Source organism: Natrix helvetica (genome assembly GCF_964273705.1).
Source record: "Natrix helvetica genome assembly, chromosome: Z".
Classification (NCBI taxonomy): domain Eukaryota; kingdom Metazoa; phylum Chordata; class Lepidosauria; order Squamata; family Natricidae; genus Natrix; species Natrix helvetica.
This window is the reverse complement of record NC_138554.1, coordinates 87,521,765-87,547,750: the sequence shown is the minus strand read 5'-3', so window position 1 is coordinate 87,547,750 and position 25,986 is coordinate 87,521,765. Positions and strand designations below refer to the sequence as shown.

Below are 25,986 nucleotides of genomic sequence, written 5' to 3'. Positions count from 1 at the left end.
AATAAGAAAATGTTACAGTAAACATGCAGTTGGCAAAAGTTTTGGTAGCCATGGATTTACCATATTATGTGTGGATGGAGATATACTATCCCATAATAACTTAGTGCACAACTCAGGGATCCTTCTGTCCTCATTACTTCTGCTAAAAGAGCAGGTGGTAGTTATGGCCAAAGGGCCTTTGCATAGCTTTATGTTGTGTGGTAGTTTCACCTGTCCCAGGATTAGGAGGCTCTGCTCTCAGTCACTTATGCTTTAATCATCTCCCAAACCGATTAGTGTCCTGCACTCTACAAGGACCTGCACTTGAAGTATAATTAGAAGGGTTAGAGTTAGGGTTCTTCTGCAAAATGCAGTGGCGTTATGTGTGCTTCAAGAACTTCACAAATTGCATTGGTTGTCAGTTTGTTTCCAATTCAAAATGCAGGTTAAGATCCTACATGATATGGTGCCAAGAGACCACTTATGCCTAATTATGCCCAATTGTATCTACCTGTCCCATCATGTCCAGCAGGAGGGGCATGTTTTGGGTCTTGATAGTCATGGAACATCGCTAGATCAAACTTTACTCCTCTGCAGACATATGATCATTGATCACCAATGGTTCCTTCCTTTTCACTATGTCTTTCAGCAGGTCAGCAAAGAGAACAGGTTATGGTGATACAATGCGTGCTGGGCAGTTGAAGCTATCCTACAAGCAAGCCCTCCATCTAGCTCCCCCTTCAGTTATCCTGTAACAATATGTGAAAAAGTCCTTGGGAAACTAGGCAGAGATGCCCACAACTGGAAGTGGGTAGGATAAAAGGCTCAGAAGAGAGCCTCCCTAGTTTCTCGGGCTATAAAAGGGAGAGGGTTGTATTTTCAGACTTGTAAGATTCTGTGAACTATTGATGTTAATAATAAAGTAGAATTAGTCAGATAATAGAATGTGAGAATGAGCTTCGAAGAGGGGGTTAGGAGGGGAAGGAGATGCTGCCTGAAAAATGATCAGATAAAAGAAACAGGAACCCGCAACTGAGTAACAGGCAGAGAGAAAAAACTCACTTAACAGGTGATAAAAAGAGGGGGTAGGAGAGTTGTGCATTCAGACTTGCAAAATTCTATTAATGTAGCCTTACAATAAAGTAGAATTAATTCATCTTGTTTGTTTCCTGTCTGGTCTATTGGGAGGCTGATATCTGATTGGAATTGCTATCTGCTTTAGGCTGACACTTCCCCAGGTAATAGCTGTTCCATCAGTCTACAGTATAGTTTACTAGATAGAAGTAAGGATGCTGAATCCCATTAGCTGTTCTGGAATAATAGCTACATCAAGTTTCTCTCCCTGAACCAAATTCACCTGGTTATTATTTAAGAATCACACAGCATAAATAAGTAAGCAAGTTAATGCCTACAGTAAATAATATATATCACTTTATCACTCAATTCATTATAAAACCAAAAAGGAATTGAAAGGTGGATGGTGGGATTGTGCATTTTATTTTACTCAAACATAACTCTCTGTAACCAGACTCTGGCAATGATACACATATTATAGAGGCAAATACAGATCAGTGAATAACAAATTTGATGATGATCATTTTTCACAACTGTGAAGCAAACTCTGCTTGGTATAATTGGCAAAAGCTCTGTCACAGCAGGGAAAGACAGTTGTTGCAGTGTACAGTGTAACATTGGTACTTCCTCTAATCACTTGTCTTCTGTCTTTTGTTCTGTTCTGGCCTGTCACTATGTTTTTACCTTCTTGTCAGAGACACAACTCTGGGGCATACAAATTCAAAGACCCTGAATTTGGTTGTCAAATATTTCAAAGTTTCCTACAAGTGAAGGAAACTCAAGTTTCAATCTGGGTTGAATATAAGTTTTGTGTCACTTACTAGAAACTTTCGGAAATTATCTGCCTCTTTTCACCAAAGAGCCGATGTGGGATCTTTAGCTGGTTTTTCTGCCCTGTTAGAGACAAGAACATTTAATTCAGGGCGAACTATAAGAAAAGAAGCAAGTCAAATCCTTGCATGCCTCAATCCTAATGACTTGCATTTACTTTTCATATGCACCCAGTTGTGAGAAACAATTGTGTTCTTGCAGCTTTCTTTTCACATTGTTTTACAAGAACTTTACACAACTGAATCTAATAAAGATGGTAATGAAGATAAGGTCCCATTTTTGAACCTTAGAAACAGCATATAAACAGGGCACCAAGATTGTGAGTCTGATTACTGAAATCCATGAAGCCTTTTCTCTCTATCTTATTCAAGATATGCAGGAGAAGAAAATGCTCCATATTTTTAGCTTCTTAGCAAACAACATTGTTAAGCCAAAAAAAAAAAAATCATTTATTGTTAAGAGGAAGGAATTTCTTTTTTAGTATTTCTTCAAAATATAATGCTTCCACTTTTGATTTTAGCATAAATGTAGGGATTCTGGGTATCATGTAATTTTGGTGAGTCTTCTCTCTCTCAAATACAAAGTCCAAATTAAATTAAAGCTAAGATAAGCTGAAGCATTTCTCCTAAATCTTCTTTGTGTTACCTTTTTACAAATACTTTTATAGCTGCTCCATTGTAATAAATAGATAGCAGGACAAAACTGCTATCCCTACTTTTGGTGTCCCCAATTTAAGAATAGCTAGCAATTTAGCTGACTTTCATTTTTTTTCAAGTATATTTTATCCCTTTTCTAAAAAAAATGAAAGTTTAAAAATAATTTGCAAAAGTACAAAGTTGACAACTGACAACTAGTTACATTTAATACATTTATTTGCAACCATAGATTTTAGCAAAATTCATATAAAATTACAACAATCTTTATCAGTTTAATTCATACATACCCCTATAAATAATAGTACTGTCAAAATTGGCATTCATTGTCTCCTTTATGGCCATTTCAAACAACACAGCTTTGTGGGTTTTTTAAAATTGTATATGTCTATTTAGGTCAGCCTGAAATAGATTTTTTTCTCCTATCGCCAGACTGATTAAGCTGGGTTAACAAAAGCATAATAAATCTACTATTGCATAATAAATCTACTATGGGTTCCTGATATAATTTGCAGTGGATCAGATCTTTAACCTGTGAATTATCATAAATGTATAATTGGTAATCCTTTATACCTTCCAATGAACAGGCTGATGGCATTGTTAAAAAACAAAACTGTGAAAGCTTGTTTCAGGGAGAAGGGATGTGAGAGATGTAAATAAATATTCCTTTTCCATCTTCAGGAAATAAATATTAATTAGCCAACTGAAGCTTGTGCACATGCTCTTTATATTCTCTAAAATCTTTAATTAAATAATAATAATAATAATAATAATAATAATAATAATAATAATAATAATAACAACAATAACAATAACAACATCATCATCATCATCCAGATTTGCCTATCCCAGGTCCTTGGTAAGGACTTAATAGGTGGACAAAAATACCAAGGCCAGACTGATTACTACTACTACTACTACTAGTAGTAGTAGTAGTAGTAGTAGTAATAATAATAATAATAATAATATCTTTAAATAATGTCTCAATAATGTGTGATGATTTATGTAATTCAACAGTTGTTGACCTAGTGAAAATTGGGAGAATAGTTTTGAACATGAATTTGCTCATCCAGTACTGTTGAATTTTTCATGGAGGCATTGTCTTGCCATGAGAACTTGTCTTCTATAATGTGAAATTATTGTTTTCTTTACCCTTATGCAAATCAACAGATGATCTCCATCTAATTCCAATACCACTGCTGGTGTACATCAGGGTAAACCAACATTTATGTCACAAATTTGTCCTGGACCATCTCTAATTCCTCTGGTTCACTAAATCCTCAAAATGGGGCTCTCTATGTCTACTTCAAGATCTCATATCTTGCACATTATTCTTTCTATTATATATTTTCCATGATAACATTAAATGAAATGGACCCTCAAATGTGTGAGTGACCTCGCTTATTCTATCTTCTTAAAATCTAGGATTATTTGCTAAAAGGCTAAAGGCTCTTTAAGCCTTTTGCCAAACAATATGATGGCTTTAAATACTTTATTTGTAGATATTTTCTTTAATAAATGCCACTTTCTGTTAATAGTTTTCTCATTCCAATTAATGACTGACAATTAGTTAATCCCCATGACTGCCTGATAAACACAGGTGGACAAAAGAACATATTTTCTTTCCATCTGCAAGTGGAAAGAAACAGCATTGTTAGTGTAAATTACACTAAGATATTAAGTCTTGTTTCAGATATTTAAAAGATTACAAAATAAATGAATTAAAAAATATAGACTTTTGTTAGCTGTAATTTAAACTTAAATCTTCACCCATGAAGAAATAAGTATAGGGGGGTATACAACCTGAGGTTGCACAGAATTTCCTGGTTTGCACCCCAAAAGCCACAACTGCACCCATTCCCCTTTTTCTACATCAGGCATGCAATTACTGCACCTCAAGCCAGCACTTAATTTCTACCCATTTGCCCTAAGCATTTTCTTTCCCTGATTTATTTAAATTAACTAAAATCCTCACCATTTAACCCCATTTTCTATTGAACGAAAGACATCAGAGTCTCTTCAACCTTCAAAACTGAGTTTCTGTGTCTTCCAATGCAAATAAAAGTGTCAGGAATGAAAGATTCTGATAATATTTAGTACTTGGACAAAGAATATCTTCTTTTCACTTAGTCTATGTAAATGTTGCTGCTCACTTAACAAGGTAGGACTTAGTAAAAAAATGTTTTTAGGGAGTCTTTTTCAGAATCTATTGAAGGTGTCATGTGGTTTACAATTGACAATTTTCTAACAGAAACAAGCAAAAGTTAAATTACTAAGAAAACAGAACAGCAAAAATTGGAAGTGTGGTGAAATTCTAGGCTGCACTGGCCCCTAGAGGTTGACAAGAAATGTTGCTAATTTTTGCTCATGAAAGACTTGCTGCAAGTCTTTGGGTAGAAAAAAAACAGCCTTTATTCTAACTGAAGCATCTATTTATATTTCAAATTTGCACAGCTCTACATTAGTGTATATAATATACTGTGTTTTCCTGCGGCTTCATTTCGCTTGGAATTGTATAATTAATGACATTATTGCAACTCTTCAGTTCTGATGGAACTATTTTCTTGCTCTGTGTTAAGATAACATAGAACTATAATGGGGAACTATGGCACATGTGCCAGAAGTGGCACGCAGAGCCATCACTCCAGGCTTGCGAGCCAGCACCCATTGCTCTTCTGGGTTCTGGCGTGCCAGCCAGCTGGTCTTCACATGTGCGGGAGCGCTGGAAACCAGAAGAACAGCTGCCTGGAGTGCATGCGCTGCTGTGAAAATGGTATTTCGGTTTCCAGCACATACATGCACACCAGCCAGCTGTTATGTGCAGGCATGCACATGCACCAGAAACCAGAAGACCAGGTGGCAGGTGTGCATGCACATACTGGAAACAGGAAGATCATCTTCCTGGCTTGCGCATACACGCTGCGCGGCTGCTCTTCCAGTTTCTGGCATACATGCTCGTGCTGCCGTTTCAGCACTTGGTGCCGAAAAGGTTCACCATCACTGACAGAGTAAATGCAGCTTTACATTATGCAAAACATCCATTACCCCCATCCATCTCATGTTTATTGAATGAATTTGTTTTTGTAATCAAATTACAAATCCCAAAAGGTTGAGAAAACATAATGTACCTGATCGAACTTATACTGTTAACAAAATAACAGGTTTGTCCAGACACTTAAAACTACAATGAAATAGTCTTGGTCATTGGTTTTTTTTTTCTTATTAAGCTATCACCCTCAGCTGTTCCTCTTTAGTCATTCCCCTTTAAAAGAAAGTGAGTGTCTGTAATTTTAAGCAGGTTAACCAATATCTTTCTTTTGCAATGTATTTTACAGATTTATAACCTCTAAATAATAATAATAATCACACTAAAGAATCCTTTTTAAAAAAAGGAATATGTAGCCCTCCAAATGTTGCAGAACTACAATTCCTAAAACACAAATAAAGATGCCAACAAAATGATGAAAACCTGCCTCTCTTCCTTAACGTTATAAACTTGAAACACAATGTATTTTGGATTCTAATTAAACAAGGATGTATCTAGTTACACTGAGGTAACCAATCTCTGTATTATGTCATCTTATTAAAACATTCAGATACATAAAGAGAATCTTTGTGTGCATAAATATTCAAAAGCTTTTATTGCACTTTGTAACTTTAATGCACTTATTTGTTGAAGGACAATTCCAGCAATCCTCTACCAGCCTGGATAATAGTTGAAAGTTGTTCATTCATTCTTGTAATAGAGGTGCTTTTCTTTTTCCTTGTCTTTGTGCTTGGATCAATACATGTATTACAAATAAAATATAAAGTCAATCAAAACTAAACAAACATTGTCAAATTTGAAAACTGAGGTCTTTGAAGTGCAGCAATACCGCTATTCATTGTCAAATAGACTGATAGAAAGGGAAACCTGAAAAGAAAAAACTCTCCAGTCAATAATCTTATGCTATTTCTTTTGGCGCCTTCTCAATTATATTTTCCAACAAATCCAACAAATTTCAGGTTAATGACTATTTCCCATAACTTTTCTAAAGGCTACTTTCAAATCTGTCCTATAGTTTGAGTTTTTTTCCCCTGAGCAAAAGCTACTTTTTTTTACTTTATTCATAGGGTCCTTGACATTTTCTTTTGAATTTCTTTTAATTGAATTTACTTTATTGTTGTTGTTGAAGGATGCTTCTTTTCTCTCACATCTCTTTCCATAATCCTGAAATAACCCTGGATGTCCACATTTTCCAATCTGACAGCAACTCAATGAAATTCTCTCATGTTGTCTTCTTCCCTTAGAACTTAATTAATAGCATGGAAAAGCATGGAGGTTGCAGACCAGTAAAAATATTATTGGACAATGAAAAAGAGGACATTTACTCTTTGGCCATCTCAAAATGAAGTAAATCTAAGAATATTATTTACCAACTATGAGACTTTTGTCAAAATCCAATTTTCCTTTGAAAGAAATTTCAAAAGAAAAGTTTCTTTCATTTAAAAGTGAGAACTGCTCGGGAAGAATAGTAGAAATTTTTTTGACATGGAAATATTTGCATTTTTTGAAATAATACAAAATCAATCATAACTAGTATTAAAATGTCTACTCACAACTATTCTACATTCTTTACAAAGGGTTTCTACATTAAAACATTAATCTTACCAAATAAGAATGGAAATTACAGATCAGTATCCTCCCCTTTGTCCCTCCTGGCTCTGCTGTTGAATGGATTATGGGAAGAATGGAAGTCAGAGGAAAATAGACCTGTAACAACTGCTACACAGAGAAATCTACATCACATAATATAGAAGTTCAAACAGAAGTTCTGTTTGAACTTGCATTGCAGGTTTTGCACATTTATATATGTAATCCTCAGGATATAATTGGACACTTAGCAGTGATTCAAGGTTATGACAGATTGCTACATAAAGCTACATAAAAAGTACCCAGCTTCTGCTACTGCTGCTATATGCTGTGTAGATTGTACTCTAGCTGGTTGAACATTTTAAGCTGAACGTTTTCTTCAGCTCCTCAATGCAAGGAAGATGCAAAAAGATTTTCTTTGCTTATTTGCTTCCATTTCTCTGCTCTTCATCTTGGCAGTTATTTATCATGGTAAGTAACTTACTGATTTATTGCAAAGGCATGCAGTAAATTTAGCAAATAAGGTGGTTAAAAAAGATTGAGATTGGAGGGCAGAGGTGGAGAGTTTAGTTCCAGCATTAATTAGTGAAACAAGTCTGTTCCTCTTCCCTCCCCATCTGCTTTTTGATGTTTACTTTATTGAAGAAATGTGGGTTTTTGAAAGAAGGAGAGGTTAAACAAGGAAAAGGTTTTGGGAAGCTCCTCCTGAGTTTTCCCAAAGCCTAACAAGTGTCTGCCGATATTTGCAATCTTACGATGGCCAACAGTTTGGGGCAGAGGGCCAGCCCACAAGCATTGCTTAATTGGCCAAGCACTGAGGCTTGTTTGAAAGCCTCTCTAGCAATGGAATGTAACACTCAGCCCTTATCTAGCTGAACTCTTTCCCTCAGCTGAGATGTTTTTTGGGTTAACAGAGCTTTTTGCTACTTGTCTGCCTCCTTTATGGACCTAGCTCAGGCTCCATTAGTCATAGCTTGAGGGCTACCTGTAACTAGCATAAAAATGTAGTTTGACAGAGAATTGGATCTTCTGAGCCAGCATTGCCCAAAGACATCTGAGTTGCTCCTTCTTGGAACCTTTTCTTTCTTGGATGAACCATTGAACAAGAGAAAGAGGCACAGCACCATTATAAATGGCTTCCAAATAATTGCCAAATAAAACATATTTCTGAAAAAAGGGCTTCTGATGAATCTTATTAAGCATTAGTGAAGAAACAACATGAGAAGTATTAGGTCTCTGTGGTGACTATTCCCTCCCTCATGGGAAAAAGCAAAAGGAAGTGGGAAAGTAAATTAAGTTCTGCCTCAAGAACAGGAAGCAAGAGAAGAGAAAAATCAAAGACTAAGCTAAAAAAGAACAGGCCAACCCAAGCAGAGAATAAAATGTAGTTCAAATCCAAGCTTAGACAGGCAGACAGGTATGCTTGTTCAGTAGGGTAACTGAATCAAAGGTTTTCTTCTCCCTCTGCATTCCTTTTCCTTGGTCATGAATCTTTCAGATTGTTTACCAATTACCCTTATGTACCTATTGAATTGGTGTGTGCATATGAAATTGCTTTGGAAGCTTTTTGGCTAAAGACCATAGTTCAATATTCTAACAAACAATATACAATAAAGTAACATTTAAAAAATTCAAGAGCCAGAACTAGAAAGCTGTGTGAATGCAATCACTACACTGAGAACACACACACACATCAGAAAAGGAGATACACACACTTTTTCATGTTTCTGTAACAGCTGTGAGAAAGGATGTGTTATATAGTATTAAGTTTCTCAGGCTGTTGTTCTACAGATATTTTATTTATTTGTTAAATTTATTTGCTGACTATCTCACCATGAGACTACTCTGGGCAGCTTACAATAGTAAAAACAGAAATGAACAGAAGTGTAAACACAACAGTAGCAAAATAATGAAACAATAATGAAAATGCAATATTATGAAAAGTTGGTCTGGAGTGAAGCAGGAAATGCAGAGCAGGTGGGGCATGCTATCAATCCAGCAGCCACCTGCAATGTGGAATTTCCTCATTGGATTCCCAGGCCAAAGAAGGGTGGGGACAGATCTCACCCTGTGGGGGTGGGAGAATGTTCCATGTTCCTATATTGATCATTTCTCACAATTAGCTAGTTTACTTACATTACTTCTAGATGAGAATTGTAATGCAACATAGTTAAAGGGCACTGGGATAAGAAAATTATTTTTAGTTGACATCTAACTACAAAACCTTGAGATATCGAGGAAACTCAAAATCAGTATAAGGAAAGGTCATTGGATTCTCTCATGCCTTGGTATTAATAGAAATTCATATTAGCTCACATTTGCTACACAGAGTTTTTTTTTCTTCTACTCCTATTATCTAGTCTTTTCTTCAATAAATGCAGTGCTCAAATATAAAACCTATATATATTTAACAATCCGCAATTTGAAGAATCTGGCTTTGAATAAGAATTAGATCATAGAAAGCTGGAACTTGTACTTTGTCAGGATTTTCTTCTGCAAGCTCCCTTCAAAAAAAACCCTTACCTTCCCATTTTGTAAAAATCCTTGGCTCATTTACTTATCACCTCAGGCTATTATGCAATACTGATTGGTATCAATGATGGATAAAATATCACAACTCAGGAAATCTTTCAGTTAATGATTGAACATATTTTGCAATATAATTTTCAAATACTGTAAAGGAAGTCTTTGACTTAGGACTGGTTGTTTAGTGACCAAAGTTATGACAGACCCTCCAAAAGCTACTTATGACCTGGTTCTTAAGTTCTGACAGCAACCCAACTCCAAATCATGTAACTGCACAAAAACATAAATCACAGAACCGTGATTTACATTTTTGTAAAAGCATTTACTTCCAATTTTGGGCAAAAACACCCCCTAGTGAACAATGGGTTTGCCTTGATTCGCCTAACAATTGCAACAAAAAAGGCTGTAAAATTGGGTAAGTCACTTGGGCAACCTGCTTTAGGACTGTCATGACTTATGACCATAATGGGCATAATGTTTGTAAGTCAAAGACTACCTGTATGTCACTTTTTTCATTCTTAAAATGAATGCAAATATAATGAGAAATTAAAATGAGACAAACAAAAATGTTTCCAGTTTTTGGTGCATCCATCCCGATTATCAAATCTCTCTTTTATCTTTATCTTTGCGCTCTTGATTCTATTTTTGGTCACGTATATCTGAAGCCACCAGATCTAGGCTACAAAAATCCAGATGCTCTCTTAGCTATGATCTAGTAGATATCTGGTTTTTCATAGACCAGATTTGATAGTACCATATAACTGAATGTTGAGAATATATAGCAGATAAGCAGAAAGCTCGGTAAGAACTTATTTCCATACTGGCTTTGTTCAAATGATACACTTGTCCTGACTGCACAGTTGTAGACAAACACATACAAATTGACAGTGGCATGATTCACAAATCATGCTGAACTACAATACTCTTACGTTTAGTTTAGCCAAGTTACTGTTTATAAACCATGGTTATACAAACCATAGCTTACTGCAACGTGAACCCAATCAGTACTATATTTTTTTTATAAAAGAATCAGGTAACATAGAGGATTCCTATTGTAATAGTGTTCCCTACCTGAAAGCTTGCTTAACATAATCTGAGACATTATTCTTAGCTGAATGTGTAGGTTGCATTTAATAATGCAAGCCCTACATATTCTACATTGTGATCAAGGTCTACATACTTAGAAGTAAGTCTTATTACATTAAGTAGGACTTACTTCCTGTATAAATCTGCAGATTTATAATGTTAAGTTGTTTTAGAGACCAGACATGGAATATAAACAGTGTTGAAGACAGAAGCAGAAAGCAGTGTGATACATTTTATTTTGATATTTTCAGCCCTTGATTCTCTCTCAGCCCAATCCACCTCACAGAGTGATTGTTATGAAGAAAACAGGAGACAGGAGTATTATGAATATTCACTGCTTTGAATTATATATAAAAAGATGAGGATAATGATAATAATCTTCAAAGAAATCTTCGGCAGCCACAAATTCCAGGAGAAAATACTATCCCAAAAAACCCTTTCTTTGGAAATAGTCTTGGCAGAGACAATGATATCAATCATTAGAAATTATAAAGTTATTCCTTTATTAAAGATATTTAAAATATATCTTTGTTCTGTAAAAAATAAACTGCACTTAAGAATATTATTTTTCTTCTTGAAAAATCTTAGAGATGAACAGCTATGCTTATTTTATTTAGGAACCCAGCTGTAGGTTACATTTGGATATAGAAGTGAATTTATGGATAAAATTTTGATCAACTATTTTTATCCTTTTTAATATGGAATACTGCTTTTAATTGTTGGTAAGTTAATTTACACAGAAAGCTATAGAGATATAACTTTAAAAATAGTTTACATTTTGTAAATGTTGACATCAAATCTCCTAGAGCTTTGAACAAAGTGGTTATAAACAGGGATTATGAATGTAACATTGACATGGAGTATCAGTTATGCAAACTGAAATGCAGAAATCAAATCTAAGCCTTAAAAAACAGATAAAACTGTTGGAGCTCCCTAAGCCAAAGATATATATCTGGATTTATGCTGCCATCCAGAAGAGGGAAGCCCCTCTTATATATTAGAAGGTGAAAGGTAAGAAGCCAAACAAGAAGCATTTAAACATTGAGGGATAGCTTATTTGATTAGCTAGGTCAGTAAATTCGGAAAGGTAGACAAAAGATAGAGAGCTGCTTCTAAATGGTGTCACAATGCAAGGAAATGATGTAGTATAAGGAATGCTGCCAATTACACTATTATTCATGAAAGTTTTCATTGGTTATGCCCTACATGGGGTTCAACATCAGTTCAGTAGAGGACTCCCAGACCTGCAATTAATTTATAGACATTCTACTCTTTAGAAAATGGCTGGATCTGGGGGGGGGGGGGATAATCTGACAACCTTTGGGGGCCAATGACCATATTTGGAAGTTGGAAAACACACTATGAATCTCCCATAAAATCACAATGTTTGGTCACTAAACACCCATTTACCAGAAGGCAAGTTGATGACATTGCTCTAATAGAAAGATTCCCAGGAAGTCTGTTATCTGCTTCTGACATTAGATACTGAAAAGGTCTATATTATGATTTCTTCGACCTTGATATTTACTAAAAGACAAACCAGTAACAGTTTCCTCAGGCAAAGCAGTCACAAAGGATAGTTTTCACTCACCACCACCTCTTGTATTAATAAAGAAGATAAGGATTACGTCTATATTTTTAATTTACTTGTATTGTTTGTTAAAGCAAGATTTGAGTGTGTATTTGATAACAAAAATATATAAAACAGATCGATAATGTCAGTTCTATTTTACCCCTTCTCCTTAAATTTAAAAATTCAGAAAATTCTTATTTTAACAAAAACCGGCACAATATTTAAGTAGTATTCATGATATTTTTAATATATAAGGATTTTTCTGCAATAATTATGACTGATTATCTATTGAATATTCTGGCCAAAATCAAATAAATAATTAGGCATTGGATATAACACTTGTTCCCTACCCACACTAATACTCGTCTCCATCCATTTGTTAGTCCCAACTATAATCAGTGTAGCCTTCATTAGTCCAATGGATTAATGTTATTGCAACTTTCAGTATTTTCCAGCCAGAGTCCATGATCATTGGGCAATTATTGTAATTGCAACCAACACAATGGAAGGTGTAACAGATGTAAATGTTGTACCCTGGACTATTTCTAACCATGACCTTGAAATTTTAACAAAGGTTGCAAATAATTTAGAAGCCAATCACAAGGAAACATGACCAGAGTTATAATACTAAATCAGTGTTAAACCAAAATATAGGAAGGAAAGGAAGAAGTTTGCAGGAGATGGATAAAGGTGTATATGGCATCTCCCAAGGTTTTTAGGAACTGGCAACATGGGCAACTTTGTTGTTGTTGGTGAGCCAAGCACTGTAGAATTTAAGAAGAGCCTATTAGGAAGGAATCTGGGAAACCACTTTCATTTTTCAGCAATCATGATCACTGTAGGCAGATTTTTTTTTTAAAAAAAAGATGACCTGGAGGACACACACATTTTTGGACGATTGTGCCTCAAATATAGATTTTAATAAAAATAAATACCTATTTAAATATTTCCAACAAAAGTTAGGGAGACTTGGGAATGCATTATTTGATGGCATGCTATCCATTTGAAACATGACCCTTAATCTGTAATATTTGTTTAAAAACAAAAGTGAGAGAGACACACAGAGAGAGGGGGGGAACCAAAAGTGCTGATTGCATTTATTCTCTGCATGGATGGTCCTCAATAAGGGCCTGCAAGTATTTAACACACCAACCAGTTCAACATTCAAATCACATTCAGATCAGTGAAATGTTAATCCTTCTTCTATATAAACAAAAATGATAATATCAACAACAAAAAAAGACAAGCCTGTGAGAGGAAAAAAAATAAGTTAACAATGGCAGAATGCTACCAAGACAACATCATAAAATCTTAACTGAAGCAGGAGTTAAGTCACATCACATCTTAGCAAAGCTCATCACAGACTTTCAAAAATAATATTGCTGTTTTATTTTTAAACTTTGGGTTTGGGTGTCAGGTTTTCCAGTATGATGTGCTAATTCAAAAACGCTAACGCGGAAGCATAAGACCCCACCTGGTAAGATAATATATATATTAATTCCTCTGAATATTACTGCTGACTGACACCCATCTGCTGGGGATCAGCTTCGGCCTCGTCTTCTTCCACATCTGCATGATATTCTTCGAAGGCATCGTCTACATCTGGAAGCCCCAATAGCTATTTGTAAAGAAGGAAGAAATAAACTGTAAGTTTAATATGAAATAATGACATGAGAGAAATATAATTTATATTCAGGAACAAACCTGAAAAAAATATTTGTGGAATAATATATTTCAATTTAAAATGAAAAAACGTGTCAAGTGGCACTGGTATAATACTTTTTTCATATATAAGAAACAAAACTAGACTAGATTCTATTTAAAGGCACTTCCAGTCAAATAGCCCTTTCTCTCTCTGAATCTAGCTTTCAATAAAAAATGAAAACTATTTTGACCAGTTTTTGATCTCTTTTCAATAGAAAGATGAAAGACAACATAGAACTAGCTAAGTCACAAGTGGTAGAAAAGCATCAGACAGAACCATGAACTTGCTCACAAATTTTTAACATCTATTAGTGAATCAAGGTTTTTAAAATCTAACTCTTGTTTCATCTGTTTCAGAAAAAGCTAGCTGGGAAAGAAAGCAAAGCTGGCATGATGATGGATGTTTGCAAGAAAACAGATAATTTATTAAATGACTAGTTACAGCATAATTTTATCACTGTGCTTCATCTCATTCACTCATCTCACTCAAGAATTTCACCTGTTATAAAGAATTTTAAAATATTTCTTATTTAGAAGCTGCAGCCAGTTCTCAGACATTCTATGTAAAATACTTACGTCTGCAAACACACTTGTTTGTTCTTAATTTGTACATTCTAAAATTTAAAATTTTAAAAATCGCCATATGAAAAAGTGCAACAGATTTATAAACCTATTGCAGCTCAATTATTGGTAAATCTGAAGGGGGTTCAGGTATCAAGAGAAATATGAGCATTTCTAGATGAAAGATGGGTAATTGGCTTTAGAATTATTCAAATTATAATCATTGGTATTTGTTTGTAATATAAGAAAAAAGGTGGAATATATGTTTAATAGTATAGTTATAAAAAATAAGAAGCCCAGCACTATAACTTTTTTGATTCTATATTTTTAAATTAAAATTCAACTGAAGAAATAATACACAAATGTTTTTCAATGACAGCATCAGAAAACCTCTAGATGGAAACATCCCTTAAAATAAATATTCCTGAAAAAACATTGAAATTATCACATTAAAACTATATTTGTCTAATAATTTAATTCTTCATAAGAGCGCTACATATATTTTGAGCTGGGGAACAAAAATTTAATCTATTGTTCTGCTGAGAGGTACAAATGTATTCTACTTGAATTTTTAAGTTTTCCATGAAAATCAGTATATGTGAATATTCTGATATCAACATCTAACTTATATTTGTGAAGTAATTTGGAACTCAAAACATAATTGCAAAAATGCATGACTACATTTTGCAAATATATAGAAAATGTGTGTTTTTAAGTATTAAAATTGAAAACAGCAAAAAGTATATATTAGTAATGTGCATAAAATGCAACTGAATTCATTCATGTAAAAAAGAAGCCATGACTAAAAAATGAACAATACAAATTAGTGTTGTTGATTTTTCAGTCTTGCCTTCTTTTGTACGAATGACAGCAGATTAGGCATCCCAATGTTTCTTGTTCTTTTTAAATGAAGCTGATGTTTGTATTTACATAAAAACCACTTTCAAGTAAATATGCTTATAAATAGTTATGTCTATATTGACAAGTGTTTGAAGTATTGCTTAAGTAATTTATATAATTTTGAATCATAAATTCATATCTAAAAGTTACACTTTCAGGGCCAAAGTTTATTTTCCTGCATTTGCCTATCTCACACCAATCTACTAATACGCATTGGATCATCTGTGGAATTATAACAATACTTACCTTCCATGCTATTTGTATATGGAGAGGGTTTTATTAGTTTTGGAATAAATAAACCATAAACAGATTTATAATGTTAAGTTGTTTTAGAGACAACTTTAGTAAACTTTTTTAACAGGATACATTTTTTTTCAGTTTGCGAGGAAAAAGAAGAGTGCTTGATCATCTATTCCTACTCGTGAAAGTCAATACATCTACATTGTGAAATTCCATAAAAAGTAGTAGAAAATAGTTCCATCATAGAAATCAATATAGACATCCTCCCCATAGTACTTCAGATCCAACATTTAAATATCAAGCCTCACATAATTTCTCATTTGGCTGGGGAGTCAGTATGGTCCATCTTTGTCCCAGCAGGGAGTCTGCAAAATGGCAGTTCAGAGATGGAGAAAATAAACTGAGGCTGATGAAAATAAACATTTATTTCTTTGTGCTTTGCCAGACAGCTTATGAGACATTAGAAGAAATGTATCATATTCATCTAGTGTATTGGATCCAAACCACCAGAAAAAAAAGTGCACTTACAGGTCTAAATGATTTGAAGACTTTTTCCAGGATTTCATGTAGTGTCTTTTTACCACAAGAAGATATGTAGTCCTGAGCCAACTGAAGAAAGGGCAAGCAGTCCTCACTTTCACTCCAGACATGCTGAAAGACAAGGTAAGGGTAACCAACCAGAAATGAAAAATGCTAACATACAAATGTTATTTGAAACTTTGAAAGAGGAAGATAATATTCTGATGCTCCAGATGTTGCTGAACTACAGGTCCCACTAACTCTAGTTAGCATGCCCAATTGTAAGAGATGCTGGAAGCTGTTTTTTAGTAATATCTGGAAGACAATGGGTTCCAATCTTGGAGAGTATCAAGAAGGAAGAAGTTAATACCCAGCACTATGAATGCCCACCCCAAATCCAACCTTTTCTAGTTTACTTTTACTGTATTATAGTTACATTTAAGTACTACCTTTTCAGTGGTGGGTTCCGGATGCTGTTGCAACCGGTAGGGTGCAACAGGGCCGGGCATCCAGCACATTAATGTGTGCAGTGTGTGTATGCGTACTTACCACCCGCAACATTCCGCGACATCTCGGCGACGTTCCAACTGCCTGGCAGAGCATCACGCAGGCGTCGTACGCTCCGAGCACATAAGCCCCAAAAACCTCAAATACTGGTAAGGAGCACGGATGGGCCCCCCAGAGTACCGTACCGGAATGGTACCTGGTACTCTCAGTAGGCACCGGTACACCCGTACCGGGGTGTACTGGTCATAACCCACAACTGTACCTTTTCCATGAATAACATCTGCCATATAGACACAGGAAATACCAAAAAGATATCCCTGCGCATGTAGGCTATTATGTGACAAGAAAACTTATACCTTTCACTTATGCAACATGCAAGCTCCTTGCCCATAACATAGCAGATGGACAGAAAATTACTAGATTCAATGCACAACATTGGCATTGTCAAGCAATTACCAAGAGCTTTCAGACAAACTCCAGAGCCTCTTGAACCTGTTGCTGCTGCTTCTGTTCTTAGAGCTGCATGCATGTCCTGGGTGAACAAGTTATAACAGTTTTGATATTTTTCCTTGCCTTTCCATTTAGTCTCCATTAAGCAAAAAGTGCAAATCAACTTTAAGTAACGAATAATGCAATTAACTGGAATAGTTAATTAGATTACACTTGCAGGTAGAGCAAGGTAGAGGGGGGGAAGGGTCCATAAACCCTCCTATGCCAGTGCACTGCTAAGAGATTTTGTCTATTCACAACAAACTGATTTTGGGCCAATATTAGTTACAAAGCATCAATTTATCAGAAGATGATTTACTATTCCACTCATCATAACTCTAATTGCCATTCACTTTTGTCATTTTCTTAGCAATTACTCACACTTCAAATATTGGACTACAATTGCCATATTTTTTTATTTTTTTAGGAAAGCTCCACAATCTTAGTTTGAACTTGCAATTGTTCAACTTCTAATTTAAAAAAAAAATCTAAAATGCCAGGCATGGCAGTAAATGTGATGGGCACCAATAGAGGCAGATCTTAAAGGCACAAATTTTCAAAGCCTTAATCCAAGTTTAAAAAATGAACCTACTCAGTCAAATTGGGGATTAAGTATTGTCAATAAGATCCTCCCTTCCTAAACTAGGACCTTCAAATATGTTGGATGATTAAATATACTGGCTAGGAATTTTTGCATATTATGTTTCCAAACCCTAAAAAAATATAGTTTAACAAAATTGTTTTCAGATCTTGTATCAATCCATTTTATGTATACATCAAATAACACCTCAGATTAAGATTCTTTAGTGTGAGTAATCTTGTTTCTAAATGATTATCCAAATAAATAAATCTGACAGAAGATGATCAAGCCAAGCTTTGGCAGACCATAGGAACCACTGAATCCTAGAGCTAGAGAGCAAGTACAGTGCCTCTCAGTGTGTCTGCATTCTTTACGGGCTTTATCAATCTAATAAAAGTTCAGACACTCTATATCACTTAATGTCTGGAATATCAAAGGAGGACTTATTAATATGCATCATGAGGGAGGCCAAGCTTTCTCACCACCTGGCATCACTTTAAAAAAATAAGATTCATCTGTGGAAGCAATTTCAACATTCAAGAGATCTTCCAGATGACAGTAAATGGAGCATTTTGGTTGGATTGTTCAGTAGTCTAGCTTGGCAAAAAGTGTGTGTGCAATAAACAGAATATCTCAACTGATAATGATTTGTATAAAAATAGAGGAGCAGAAGGAACAATAAAAGTTACAAGATTATTCTATTACAGCCTGCTATCGTTGTTTTCCTGTGATGGGATCTATACAATATTATGCATTTGCTATCCAGTTCACAATGGAGCGTAAATATTTTAAGCGGACTTTCTAGAGTTTCTATTCTGTGCATATTGGTATATAAAATTTTATTATCCTCATTATGTTTATAAAGTGCCTAGAACCATTAGGAGTGAATAGAATAAAATCTGTTGAATAATCATTGATTGCTCATCTACACCAAGAAAAACAGCAGAACTAAGTATGTTCAAATAAAATAAAGGCATGGTTGCTTTTTGTTGTTGTTGTTCAATCTTTCATTGCCCTTTCCTTTCTGTTATCTTTCCCAATCTATTGAATTTTAGATTGTAAGATCCTCAGACAGGGATTGTCTTTTTATGCTTCATAAAGCCCATTGACGGATGAATGAATAAAAATTCACATTGGAAAAGATTCCACTGTAGTAAGCTGAAAAGAAAAAATAGTAATTAATCTATACTTGAAGAGGAAGAAAAACAATAACATGCAGAACTGGATAATTCAAAGGGTTAAGAGTAAATCATCTGGATTCCCAGATAAAAACAAGGGCATAAATTCTACTACTACACCATCTAAATTGTATATTTGGACATATATTTAAAGGTTCATAAACTAAACTGAATGAAACTAAAGCCATGAATTCCTTCCTTCCCTCCTACTGTAAGGTGTTGCGAGTGGAAATCTTAGTTTGATAAAGGAGAAATTCCATATTTTCCTAAATCAAAAGCTGTGTTTTATAGTGGTTAATAGCTAGAATCTCATCGTGAACTTAAGCTGCAGTTCAAGATTTGTTTCTTAATATACCAGAAACATAGCACTCAAGTTCTGGAACAGGAAAATGAAAAAGAAGCATCATGGATTGTGAAAAGAAGGATGAAAACCTGCAAACTAACAGTGAATGAGATAAGAAGATGATAAATGTACAAGGGTTAACATATTTGCAGATGCTGCAAGAATGAAAAATTCTTGAAATAGCACTATGTTAAATATGTGTAGAATTAGTTTGTTTTACAGAATTAATCGAATGTTAATAAAGTCTTGGAGAGATAAAATCAATATATACAACACTTCCTCTGTGATTCAGCACTGAGATAAAAAGTATTTAAATAATTATCCTTAATTAAAGGTTAAAAGGTGATTGTGCTGATGCCCACAGTGTTTTCTGGTTTTCCTATCTAATTCTACAGCCTTGAGATTTCTTCAAGGCCTCCTATCCAAATACTGGTAGCACTTAAGGTCAATCCAATATGAATTTTTCAAGAACAGTCAAAAACAGTTAGGTGCTGCTTTAATATTAAGAGTAGAAAGTAGTGCTTTTATTGAAGTAATGGTATGTACCTTGTTAAATATATAAGGTTGCTAGCTAACAAAGAGGGGGGGGAAAGAGGGGGTAATGGTTTTTGCTTCCATGATAGCAGCTAAAAAAGAGTAAGCAAGGTTAATTTTTTCCCTCAGTTAAAAACAAAACTGTACTAAACAAAGCAGTTTCATGCCACACTCCTTTGAAGAAGGTACTACCGCACTCACTCAAACCTTCCCAAAACAAATAAAAAATTATATACATCACTGTGGATCCACTAGGCCTCTAACAAGTTCTACCCCTCCTAACCCAAAGATTAACTCACTGTTTCTCCCAGATTCTGATATTTTTATTTGAGAAGCAGGCTACCCCAGAGAAGCATAACACCCTCAGCTAGAATTCAGCTAGAGTGATTTCCATTAGCTAGTTCCATATTTCCAAACAGAAGCTCACTAAGAAGCACTCACTAGATAAATCATACTATGATGACACTCACTATTTTAAATTCTATATATGCTCTGCTCCATTACCTTTCAAAAGTTCCAAATCATTGAGAATATTATCATAATATTTTTCACTGTAATACACAATTCCACAGATAAATAAATTTCTTTTTAGAATTTAAGAAGTTTAACACTATTGTTAAATTAATATGCAAGGCCACAAATTACACTAAAGGTCAACAAGTCAGAGCCAGGTCAAATTATTTAATCATTATTTTCTCCCTACCTGTTACAAAATTTTTAAAATAATACTATTTAACTATTAGGTTTTCCTTTTTTACATTTTTATTGATCTGCATTTGTTTCAATAGATCTTGAATTTCCCTTAATCTTAGGGCCAGACTTGGCCTTTTTATTGCCATGTCAATGGTTGCACTTAAAAAAGCAAGCAATGGTATGCAACAAAATTTATATTTAACTAGATTGAAAATTAGAAACATTTTTAGAAGGCAATAGCTCAAGTCATCTAATAATCTTTATCTCTTTTTACAACAAAGACTAAAATTCTTGAAGTCTTTGGAGATTTTTTGGCAATTATATCCAATAAGTGGGAGGATAGTGACTTAAAAAAAACACCTTTGTCATTAAAGTGGATTTGTGAGATTGCATCTAAAACTGACACCTAAATTGATTTATACCAAGAACTTGCAACCCTCTTAGTATTATAATACACCCTTCAAAACTGACCATTCCACTATCATTCAAGGTAGGAGGAAAAACTTAAGTATAAAAAACAACAACACTGGATTACATTTATATTTGCAGCAATATCTAGGTATCCAGTTTTCAAAGTCTATATGTTTATGGAGATTGCCAATCATCCAGGTCATGGTAATACCAAAGGTGCTTTTTCAAAAAGGCAACTGGACTTTCTTGGATTTTTTCCTTGAAAACATTTTGCTTCTCATCCAAAAAGCTTTGGAAAAGCACCTTTGGGACTTTTCTATTTTCCAATTCAGACCCTTAATGGTTTTTATTATAAAGATTATACTTAGCCTCTGAACTGGAACATGCAGCTGAAATTAAAGGCAGACTAATAACCATAATAGCAACCCTTTTCTTTTTACCCCTCCCGAAAGAATAGTTCTGGTAAATCAAAGCTTGCACACTATTTTGTGATCCTGAGTTAGTGGAGTACAGGTTTTATATTTTAATTTTCTAATTTAACTGGAAAATTTGAGTTAATGAGTAGGTTAGTAGTTATGGAATAAAATAACACAAATTGCCTTTTCCCCTTATGATCAACCAAACTAGATTTGCTTTTTATCTCTATTATTACTAAGAGAAAGGGTGAGACACTTGCTGTTTTGGCAAACAAAAACATGCTGTTGACAGAAAGTAGCTATCTCCTGCTTGTGTCATGTTCTACTGGCAGGCAGACTTGGTTGAGGAAGGTATGTCCCATCCTAAAACCATTTGCTTGTTTAAATTACTAAAGGCAGCAAATCAATGGCTTTCTTCCAATGCTTCTTCAGAAAAATCTTGGGAGGTGGAGGGGGAATATTCCTTCCCTCTCCACCAAAAGCCACCCAACTGATGTGTTGGGGGGGGATATCTACCATCTTCTTAATGCGGTCTTGAGCAGGAACAGGAGGTAGGTTTCAATAGATGACTAGATTGTGTGGTTTAGCTTTCTGGCAAAACGTCTCTCGTCTTGCTGAAATATTTTGGGCAGCTGTATTCAATGCAACCAGAGGTGGTATTCAGCTGGTTCAGACCAGTTCGGGCGAACCTGTTGCAGAAAGTTTGAGTAGTTCGGAGAACTGGCAAATACCACCTCTGGTTGGCCCCACCCTCTCATTTCCTGTCCTATATTCCCATCTTTTTTAGCTCAGCTGATTTGTGCAGCAGAGTAGATCGCCACACCTCAGCTGAGCTAAAAAAACAACTCAGCTCACCAGCGCTGAACCAAGGCCAACCAGAGGTGATATTTGCCAATTCTCTGAACTACTCAAACTTTCTGCAACAGATTTGCCTGAACTGGTCTTTGAGTGCTGCACACAGATGCCCAAAGCACGCTCTCATAGATCCAGTAGTAAAAGATTTGGAATCCCACCACTGAACGTGACATAACCACCATTCAAAAGTAGTGTGAAAACTGGCATGGAAATAATTGTTCCATGAGAGCATAGGAAAAGTGAATTTTCTCTTTCTTTGGTCTACTATACAATCCCACTATAATCACTGATCAGCTGCTTTTCAGGCTGATCCAGTTCTCTGCCCCAACAATTAGTTTGAGACCTACCGGTAGTGATTCAAACAGGATAAGCTGAATTTGAAAGGCCCAGACTTGCTCCCTATCAAAAGCAGACCCTTGAAAACAGTACCCAGGATTTGAAGTGGAGAATGTGAATTCATGCTAATCTAATGTGACCAATAAGTGCCAGGCTGATCACATTTATTAGTAAAATGTGCTAGATTGTATCCATGGCAAAACCTATTTGGGGAGAACACTCTTATTTTAATATTTAAGAAAAGCTTAAAACTACCACAGTTATGTGCTAGGCATCAGATGAAAATAAAAAAAGGAGGTTGCTATAGATAACTGCAAAGGGGGAAACCCATGTATCGAGTAATACTGGGGAACTCTTGGCTCTTCAGATAATATTCAATATTCTTGATAACTAATCATATTTCCTACTAATGCTTCCATGACATACTAAACCAATAACAGCTAGCCAAACAGTTTGGCCCAGGCCTTTGTACAAAACCAATGCCACATGGTTGAAAGTGTTATGGAAACAGGGTAACACAGTACTTGGTTAACAGAATAAAGTAGTGTTTCTCAATCTTGACAGTATGTGGACTTCAATTCCCAGAATTCCTCATTCAGTCATGCTGAGGAACTCTGGGAGCAGAAGTCCATTTATTTTCAAGCAAAGGTTTAGATAACCAGAATAAACTTTGGGTTCCTTACCAAACTGTGGTGAACTCAATCAGTATTTGAAATACCTGTTCTCAAGATAACCTAGATGTGATTCTATTTCCAAAGCTCAAATTACATACAGTTACATACTCTACATAACCCCAGAGGTCCTTTTCTGGTACTCTGAAAGTTCCAGAGCACAAGCATAGCCCTGAGGGGAGACAAATGCTAACCAGAATTTAGGATATCTTCTGAGAGAAGCAACAGTCCTTAGCAAATAAGCAAAGGTTGTATTTCGCATGCTGAATAGAGAGAGTGGGAGAAATCACAGTAAATGGTTATTGTTAAGCTGCCACAATAGGCCATGATGTATACCACACCAAAACACACACTTCACCATTTAACCTTCTAGGACCAACATGAATAAAAAACGCAGGTGACATTTCCACTATGTTATGGGGAGGAGGGGGGAGGAAAGAGTGGAATAATGCCTTGCTAGACTTCCCGAAAAGAGATCCAGAATAAACAGGATGGCGGTCCTCCTCACCCACGAAAGACTCTTCCATCTTCCTTCCACCCGGTGTGGGGGAAGGAAGGGAAAAACGTCTCTTCTCCGCCATCTCCGCAAACGAGCGGGGAAAGGAGGAATAGAACTTGGACGAAATCAAAAATCGCGAGCAGCCTCCCCGCTCCAGCCTTTTGCCCGGCCAAAAAACGATGGTTCCCCGCTCACCCATTCACTCGCCCACCTCCTCTTCCTCCACTTACAAAATTGTCTTCGCATCCGTTCTCCGGGCACAAGACATAAAAAGAAATGCCTGGGTCTGCGTAGAAATCCATTCTCCTCTCGGTCTCCTCCGTGGCAATAAGCTCGAAGGGGGTGTTGGAGCACCATTTATCCGCAACGTCAGCCAGCTGCTGGAAATCCATCCTCTTCTGTACTGGCTGCTGCCTTCAGTCTCTCCTTCCTCGGTGTGTGACTGTATCCGATTCTGCTCCTCTCGCCCACTAGGAAACCGGGCAGTCGGCCCTTCTGTGGGCAGGGAAAAGGAAAGGTTACTTGGGGGGGGGGAGCTTCAGGTCAGAGGCCTCCTTTGCACTCTGGGTGATTGTTGCTGCGTACTAGCTTAACACTACTTGATAACTTCCATATATTGTTTACATACTGAGTGTAGAGGGCTGCTTGGCTCTGTCGCTCGCTGGCTCACTGTCTCTTCCCCGCCTCCTGCCGCCGCCTTTTCCTCTTTAGCGGCCGCCTAATATAGGCTCAGGGCAGCTGCGCTAAGTTTTGTGTGGGGGTCAATTAGCGGGTATGGGTAAAAGCTGGATTTTGCCGGATCCTACTTGGATTTTAAAGGATCCATCCGTTTCTTCTCAAACCCGAGTCTTTCTGTTAAGCTCGCGAGGCGCATCCACCTCTCTACCTGCTTGAAGGCCCCTCCTACCAACTCATAAGATAGTAATTTTTGAAATATTCTACCAGCACGCATATATATAAAAGTGGAACTTGCATTTTCGAATATTAAGATCTGCCTTTGATTAATTTCAAAACTAAAAGTGTAAGAGTGGTCTTTAGTTACATTTCAGTAGTTTATTTATTTTTTTAATTCCAGTCTTGAAAAATATGGGCAGTCTGGCCTTATGTTTTACACAGAAGTCTCTTTGTCTGACTAGCATGTAATGATTACTAAATTGGAAGGCAACCTGTGTAAGTGAAAAACCTATCTACCCCTCTCCACCACCCCCTCAAGATCTTGTGTGATCAGAAGGCACATAGCAATGTTCCTTTTAGCCATCAAAGTATGATCGTGATGCTTTGTACAGTAGGTGTTTATTATTGTTTTATAATATGTTTTATGTCCTTTCTTATATTAATCACCAGAGGTTTTTTTATCATTGTGTGATTTAAAAAACTACTGGATGAATAACCTCTATAACTGGACACTCTTACTAGGCAGAAATAATTTTAGACTGTTCAGAACCATAATATACTTGAAGGGACATTTTGAATTGTCTTTCTTGGACTTTTTCCATCTTAATATGAGCAAAAATCTGTCTGTGTGATTTCGTGTATTTGGTCTCTAGATTGAATTTTATTAATTTAATGATTCTTGAATCTCCTCTTCCCCATTGTTCAGCAACACATTACAGCCTTTCTGATAGCCATTTGCTCTGTTCCCAAAAATACTTGGAAAAAGAGGTCACCTCTGATAGTGCATTTGTTTACTTACATGCCACCATTTTTGTGAGCAACACACCCAATTCATTTCTGGCTCCAACACAACATAAATTATTGGAATACATTTCTGCAGTTAATGCTTGAAGGTAGCAGAGTTTTGGTGGGAGAAATGACTGCCTTATCATACCTCTTGGTGTTTTCCCTGTTTTATAGCTACTAAACCACCACAGCATCACATTGTCTTTGTGCTATTTTTTTCTCATTGGAACAAAGAAGCAGCCTTCACAGCAAAGGATAATTTTATACTAATTATCTCTTTAATCTCAGTATCAAAACCAATTTATTAATGAAATGATTGGCCTTGTGGGAAGGTCTAATTCATCTACTTCTTTTTTATTATTATTAAAATGTCTAATAAATTTTACAATTATCACCCCCCTTACCCTCCCCTCCTCCCTCCCCCTGACCTCCCAGAGCAAAATACAGGGTATAAACATTTAACAACCATACGCTAACATAAGCTAACTAATTTTAACATGTTACTATTCTTGTGC

At 35.8% G+C, this 25,986-nt stretch overlaps 1 protein-coding gene across 4 annotated transcripts; it reads right to left on the bottom strand.

Annotated features, from left to right (window-relative positions):
- Positions 1 to 1,484: 1,484 nt before the first annotated feature.
- Positions 1,485 to 24,541, bottom strand: MTURN (maturin, neural progenitor differentiation regulator homolog). Of its 4 annotated transcripts, XR_014173538.1 has the most exons (6): positions 24,420 to 24,541; positions 24,022 to 24,286; positions 16,289 to 16,411; positions 13,830 to 13,973; positions 7,189 to 7,244; positions 2,738 to 6,450 (listed from the first exon to the last, which is right to left on the bottom strand). XR_014173538.1 is itself a non-coding variant. In XM_081932219.1 (5 exons), the coding sequence occupies exons 2-4, from the start codon at positions 24,181 to 24,183 to the stop codon at positions 13,866 to 13,868; spliced, it is 393 nt and encodes a 130-aa protein (XP_081788345.1). In that variant the 5' UTR covers positions 24,184 to 24,286; positions 24,420 to 24,541; the 3' UTR covers positions 1,485 to 1,947; positions 13,830 to 13,865. The 4 variants fall into 4 exon arrangements, 3 of the variants coding, with proteins under 3 accessions (XP_081788345.1, XP_081788346.1, XP_081788344.1); XM_081932219.1 differs by lacking the exons at positions 2,738 to 6,450; positions 7,189 to 7,244 and adding an exon at positions 1,485 to 1,947; XM_081932220.1 differs by lacking the exon at positions 7,189 to 7,244.
- Between the last annotated feature and the right edge of the window lie 1,445 nt (positions 24,542 to 25,986).